The sequence below is a fragment of the Berghia stephanieae genome, unplaced genomic scaffold, assembly GCF_034508935.2.
Source record: "Berghia stephanieae isolate SIO BIC M18660-M18661 unplaced genomic scaffold, UCSD_Bste_1.3 scaffold3709, whole genome shotgun sequence".
Lineage (NCBI taxonomy): Eukaryota > Metazoa > Mollusca > Gastropoda > Nudibranchia > Aeolidiidae > Berghia > Berghia stephanieae.
Window position 1 is genome coordinate 1 of NW_027624966.1, and position 7,614 is coordinate 7,614.

General features: G+C 32.3%; 1 protein-coding gene across 1 annotated transcript; it reads right to left on the bottom strand.

Annotated features, from left to right (window-relative positions):
* Positions 1 to 731: 731 nt before the first annotated feature.
* On the bottom strand, positions 732 to 7,562 carry LOC144961709 (GPN-loop GTPase 1-like; the record flags this gene model as incomplete). Its single annotated transcript, XM_078894802.1, is given in 10 exon segments — positions 732 to 824; positions 1,380 to 1,507; positions 1,846 to 1,928; positions 2,418 to 2,564; positions 4,374 to 4,514; positions 5,828 to 5,842; positions 5,845 to 5,908; positions 6,283 to 6,320; positions 7,131 to 7,197; positions 7,527 to 7,562. Coding segments are annotated over 10 exon segments (784 nt in total), but the record flags the coding sequence as incomplete, so codon positions are not given.
* Positions 7,563 to 7,614: the final 52 nt, after the last annotated feature.

Sequence of the window (7,614 nt, forward strand, 5' to 3'; positions counted from 1 at the left end):
AAAAAAAGGAAAAATTGCATAAGAATATTGTATGTGTTTTTGAAAGCTATTCTAACAGTTATTAAACAAATGATTTGATATAAACATATTATACAGTTTTAGAATGTCGTAAGATAAAAGTACTTATTCAAATTCCTGTCAAAACCTGATAAACAACTACTTTTAATCATTGATGCCAGATTAGCGAACCATAAATAAAAATGAATAAAAATATGAAATGTGTTTCTTATATACAGTAAAAATTTTCAGAATATAAGATTGTATCAACCCAAGTTGTAGAATTTTCACTCAATTTAACATCTATCATGATTTTAAAATGCATCAGTCGAGCAAATCGAAAAGATTGAAAAAAGAGCTTTCATTGAATTTTCATAAATATACTGGTAAAAAAAAGTAAAATCGTTTACAAAGTAAATCTGAACCGAAACAATTAATGTTGAAAAATTAGTAAACGATTAGTAAAATCATCTGATACGGATTTTCCAAGTAAAGCACAAAAAGTGACAATTCCGTTTACATTTTGTTTCACGTAATAGACTCAAACCAGGCTAAAGTAAAAGAAAGTCAATCCTAAAACATTCATAAAATAACTAGGAACATATTTGGATGTTGTTTTGTTTTTGTTTGTTTTGCTTTTCACTCATGACTAAATTAACGGGTATTTTGATATGTTTGAATTCTTATAGTTTTTTGTTTTTTTTAAAGCACGGGATGAATTGCAATTTCTATACCTGGTGCTTGAGCTCCTACATAATCATCATCACTGTCATCTTCATCCCCAGGCATTATGGCCACACCAGAGTGAACAGAGTGAAGGAGCTCTTCTGTTAAATAAAGACATTTTTTTCTTTAAAAAATCTTTAATTTTTAAAACTAAGAAAAAGCTCTCTAAAAAATTATTTAAGATAAAAATAAAAAAAGAAGAAGGAATTACTTGCGGAAGGGGTAAAAAATATGTTAAATATATGTGCAACTATGAGCCTCAAACTAGTAGAATGTCAAGGTCAATCAGATGCTAAAGATTGGATTTTAGGTCGTTTGTAGAATTCAAGTTAAAGTTTTGCTTTTATAAATGAGATTTAAGAATTTTCTTATCCTCCAAATAATAATTTTGACCTTAAATACAATGTTCAGCATTTATTTTACTCAGATATAATACGTACCATCTTAAATCTCCTATATAAAAGCAAAACTTCAACTTGATGAGGTATTTGGGGTAGAAAATTGGAAATTTAAATTCTAACAAAAAATAATTACTTGAATAAATTCAGTGTTCTTCACATTCCAATTAATGAATACAGTATGATGAAAATGATTAAGGTTTAATTGAATGCGTTACTTAACATTTATTTAGATAAAAACCAAAATATAATGGGCACCTTTCTTTCCTGAGGCAGAATGACCTGGCTTGTGATCTTGTTTAAATTTTTCCTTGTTTCCTTCTTTCTCGGCTTCCTGCTTTTCTTCTTTTTCCTTTCTCAATTGTTCATACATAGGTTTGTACTCACTGAATGAATAAAAAGTAAAGTTAATTGTTAAAAGCAATTTTTAAAAAATCTTTAAATAAAAATAAAATAACAAGAAACAACTACAAAAGTCATCTGGAAAGATTACAATACAAAGAAGATTTGTATATACCAGGAAATCAGATATAAATCAACAAAGGCAATTAAAAATTTTAAAAAGAAAAAAAAATGAGTTTAAAAATACATTTCTTCTTTTGATATTTTGTGTACAGTGATATGAAAATTACACTATTTAATAATTCATTACCACCTCATTTACGTGAAACAAGAGGAAATATGAATAATACATTTTTTATATATTTTTCAAAGTTCGTCTTACTTTTCATATTCCTCTGCTGCCTCAGCAATTCTGCTGACAAACTCGTCCATTCCTTCTCCTGTCACAGCAGAGACTCCAACACTCTACAGAGATAAGAATTTTGTTTAAAAGATAAAGAAATATTCTTTGAAATAAAAAAATAAAAATAAAAATAAAATAAAAGCGATTTAAAAAACCAACAAAAACAATTATAAAAAATGAAACTAACAATAACTACAACAAATAATACAAACAAAAAACAATAACACAAAACAATAAATAAAGTGTTGATAATTAGCTTTTCGACTGAAAGCAGATGGTTTCCACTATCCTTGTGAGAGAGAGAGAGAGAGAGAGAGAGAGAGAGAGAGAGAGAGAGAGAGAGAGAGAGAGAGAGGAGAGAGAGAGTAGAGAGAGAGAGTGAAGAGAGTGAGAGAGAGAGATAGAGAGATAGAGAGAGAGAGAAGAGAGAGATGAGAAAAGAGAGAAGAGAGAGAGAGAGAGAGAGAGAGAGAGAGAGAGAGAGAGAGAGAGAGAGAGAGAGAGAGAGAGAGAGAGAATCCAGGAACGATATCATTATTGATATCACATACCTTGATATTCATGTAGAATTCATCGAGAACAAGACTCATAGAATGCGTAAGGTTGGATACGTATGATGTCTCATGCTGGAGGGCTTCCTGGAATGCCTCAAAATCTTTCATCCAGTCCACAGCGAATTTGTGACTGATTATATCAATCTGTAATGGATATATTAATAATTAGTTTTATTCAAAAACTAGTAAGGAAACAAACTACTTTCTGCTCCCTTCAGTATCAGTTTTCTTGGCCCTGTACAATTCTATATTTGACTATTATATTACAAATGGTGTTTGAGTCAAAAGATTACTTGCTGCATTCTTTGTCAATCATTGATAGAGATTCAAGGATATATTTTAGTTTAATCCTATTATTATTTTTAGTTTCAGACGACCTAATGCTCAATTCACTGCCACAGTTTGGTAATAAGTCAGATAGACCTACATTATTGATTTTAAAGTGGAAATGATGAAAATTGAGTTAAATCAATATGCTCTCTTTGAGGAAAATAGAATGTAGTTTCTTAATTTTTTAAATATCATAGCTTTAATGCATAAATGAACTAGAATTCAGACAAGTGCTATTACTTCTTGATGAGTTTTAACATAATTTTTTTGTTTTTTTTTTGTAATTCTCTGTAAGACATGACTCATGTAAAAGAAAAGATGAGAGGGAATTTCAGTAAAATAGTAATTTATGTCAACAAAAAAAAAAAAAAAAAAAACGGTTAAAAGTAAGCTCCAGTTTAATCAATAGGTACACTTGATGTGGACTTTTTAGTTTTCCACTTTTCAATAGTGTGAACGAGCAATGAATTTGAAATAAAAGCAGATGATGAGAACAGTATAAAATGACTTATAATCAACAGGGAAATAAGCTTAACTTGCTTGCTCAGTGTAGAAAGGTAGCAGGGTTTGTCAGCCGGCTTCTTGTGTACCCTAAGTAGTTCAGAGAAGAATGGCGCACAATTGGTACTGAGCTTGATAGCCATAATTTTGGGTGGCTAATGGCGAAATTGGTAGTGTGACCGCTCGCTCTTCTCTCTCTCTCACCAGCAGAGGGTGTCATGTCAATTGGATCCTGAGTTTGGCACTGACCCCGTGACCTTTCATTCTCTGATTTCATCTGGCACTTCTTCATACCCTATCTTTCTCAATATTATTGATACAAGTGAATTTTATTCAACCCAATATCAGAGCTATTCAATGTGTGTCTTATTTGTTTATAAGTTACCATGTCTAGTTTCAAACAGAGAAGAGTGCATAAGCCTAATTTGCTCGCTCAGTGTAGAAACGTTTGCAGGATTTGTCAGTCAGCCTCCTTGTGATCCCCTAAGTAGTTGAGAAAAGTGAGGCTCACGATCGGTACTGAGTTTGATAACCATATTTTAGTGTGGCTGGATGGCTCATACAGTAGTGCAAGTGGTCGCTGTTCTCTCTCTCTCTCAGCCAGGCAGAAGGGGTCGTATCAATTGTATTATGTGCGACTATGTGGACTTGTGGTAGGTATGACACTCACTTTTAGATTGGAAGGTCCTGGGTTCGAGACTCGCTCTGTGCATAGTTGAGTCCTTGGAGAAGGCCCCTTACTCACATTCTCTCACCATACTCAAGTGTAAAATGAGTATCTGGCCATTAACGCATTGTCACTGTCTGAAAAAAGTGTAATATCGCCTAGCAGGCGTCATGTCTCGCCTGACATGTTAAGTGTTGCTGTTGACCAGGGACCCTGTGTAAAGCACTTTGAGCACTTTTAGTAGATATTGCGTTATATAAAAGCTCAATTTTAAAGCTCAATATTTATCCTGAATTTGGCACTGACGTCGTGACTTTTTATTCCCTGTTTTCATCTGGCACTTCTCCATACCCTATTATTCTCATCAATCAAAATATAGTAATTTTACTTCAGAATAAATTATCTCCTGATAATCAATTGGAACAAGCTTTACGTCCTAAACCTTTTCCACTCACTTTGTTCATGGCAATGATGAAAGGCAGTTTGACTTTGTACAAGATGCTGCAAGCATACAGCATGTTGGACATAAAGGTGACAGGGTTGGAACTACGAGGAGTGTCCATGACATATACTATCACAGTGGGAAAGCCAGATGCCTATAATGGGATAAAAATTTGATTAAAATAAAAATAAATAAACAAATATCCCATATATATTGCATATTTAACTATTTAACCAAACATTTCATAATGCTTCAATTATCCCGTCAACATGCCATATTATGGAACAAAATTGTGACCAACCATCTCAAAATGGTATTATGTCGGGTGATCTGTTTATTAAAATTGAATTTTAAGCTTAAGTTATGAAATTAGGGTTAAATAAATGCTGCTATTGAGAGAGTGAGTTTTGATTCTCAAAACTTCAAATAACTTAAATTTCTTATATTTGATGACTTTGACTTTAAAACAAACAGTTTTCATTGTAGTTCCTTTCCACATAACAACAGATTGATGATGTGGGTCAATTTACAATTTAAAATGAGTTGCTTGTTGGGCATCCTTTTGACTAGCTCTTTTACAATATGTTAATTTTTTTTACGAGTTAATTACTCACACCTAAATCAAGAGGAACAGAATGTGTAAAATGACATATCAAAGGACACACACAACCATCATTGTCACCCATCCATAATCAAACCCTGCTTATGGGAATTATGGTCTGATATTTTGATAGTGTTTATTAACTGTTCAAACTCAATGGCTAAAAGTTGTATGGGTATAATTTAAATAGTAACATGGGGGGTCTGACTGAGTCAATCGGTATATTTCAAGAAGATAAGTAAACAATAAAAAAGTGCAACCAAAAAATTAAATTATTTTTTTATGCTCATTTCCAAGCCACATGACATAAATTTCAAAACACTTATGACAATAATTCATGTAACAATCTTTTATATTGACAATATCATTTTTGATTTACTGTTTTTTATTTGAAAATAGGTGGATGTTGAACTGCCAGAAAAGCAGGACGAAAATGAAAAGAAAAAAGCCATCCCCAAAATCTATCTCCCTCACTGGGATCAAGCCTCAGATATCCTCATGATTATTGGACACAGAAGCTGGCATTATGTAATGGCAGCTATTAGACAATAATTAGATATTTGAGGTTGACGTTCAATCTCCAAGTCGAGGAAAGCTGAATATTTTTTAAGAATATTTTTTAATTGTATATTTTCCCTCTGTTTTTGTAGCATCATACCATTTCAGATTTTTATCTTGCACCATTGCATTACATACACTGATTATTGTCATTTGATGTAAGAAAATTTGAGGCAGAAATTTTTTGCCCTGAAATTTTGAATCTGATATAAGAAATTTATTTGTCATGTGTACGTTAAGTTTATACCAAAGATAAAATACCATTGAGTCATTTTAAACAATTTTCCCCCCAATGCAGGTTTACTTACTAAAGATTCAGTAATTGAAAACTGCCAGATGCTGACCAAGTAAAAACCTCTATCTGACCAGGAGTGTCCAGAAGAACATATCTAGAAAGAAGGGGGGGGGGGGGGGGGAGGGGGGGAAAATATATTATGTCAATGTTCAAGTAGAAGGAGTGAAGTCATAAATAAGTTTAAAAAAAAAAAAGTAGAATTCCCCCCCCCCCCCCCCTTTCCAAAAAAAAAAAAAGAAACAAACAACAACAAAAAAAATAACAAACAAGCTTAAGCTTGAACAATCAAAAAGCCAGAGAGGCAAGTCGTGTAAGGCATATTTTTGTTGTTAACATTATCCCTACTCGCTTTTATCTCAACTAATTGAACAACAACATGACTTCATTGAGGTTCTAACTTTAAACTTTTATAAAAACTAAAAAGCATCAAAAAGGGGACAGAAATACATAATTTGCTATTGAACGTACTTGTATTCTGAAGCCTTGCCATCAATAAACCCCATAACCTGTTGAACAAAAAAGTAATAACACATAATATATTAATAAAGACTTACTTAAAGATATCCTCTAACAGAGACAAAGAAGCATGAAAAGGTTTTATACCTATTCAAAAGCCATGTTGATTATCTGTCATATTTATATAAACAATAAGAGAACTAGGCTGAAAAGATCTGTTAACATGCCACTTTTGAGGGACCTCGACAGCTCAGTTGGTACAGCACTCAATTCAAATGCACCTAGAAAGACTAATTTCTGCCTCTATTTACAGAAATACATTGACATCGTTCTTTCAATAAAGCTTGTTGAGAAGGAAAGATTGATCTGTAGTGCTAATATTCAGGGCTTTGAAATATTATTTGTTTTGTTTGCTTTTAAGGGTTTTACAGCGCTTACAACACATTTGGGCATATCACTGCTAGAAATATTATTTGATCCTCTTTGCAATTGCTTAATTTCATAAGGTCCTTTTCACTAAAAAACTGCAAATTTTAAAAGTTTCCAGGTCTGGTTTAAACATCAGATATGACAATTTTATGTGGGTGTGATAGCGGTACAAGACCTTTAATATTGTGTTTTTAAAAGAAAAAAAGGGGAGGGGTATTCCTTTTGACAATGCCAATGGTAATGGTAGTAGATTTATTAAGCATCTTCTGCCTAAACCTCAAGGCGCTTTTAGAATAAGTTATAAGTACCTATATACTACTTTTTGAATCACAGTGACAGATAGCCTCCTTTATATCCGCAGTGAAAAAAATCTAACATATAAGTTTTTATAAGGACACATTTGTAAAACAGCAAATAAATCTATCTGTTACCTGATCAAACCGTGTTGCGAATAAATTGAGAGATGTGACGATTCCTCCATTGGGTCCCAGAGAATAACTTTGATATTTGTTAAAGATTGAAAACTACCTGAGAGGATTTAACAAATAATCACAAAATGGCTTCAGCCATGACATTTGCTACAAAGCATATTAGAAACTGATCAATAACAAACACTATAATGCAAAGAATTAATTCTTGACCTAAATGTAGTACATACATGTCAACTTTTAATACTTTTTAATTCGAACAGAACCTTTGAATTTTGTTCTGCTTCAATTTAAAAAAAAAAATTCTCCCATAATTTTACTTCAAGTATTAAAATAATTTTAAGCGCACACATTACTAAAATACACAAACATGACTCGCAAGTTTTCTGAAAGGAATACTGCTTCATCACTTCTTTGTAGTTAACTGTGTCTCTGATGTCTGTTCAAATAAAATCATACATGTTGTATTATGACAGATGATTCATAA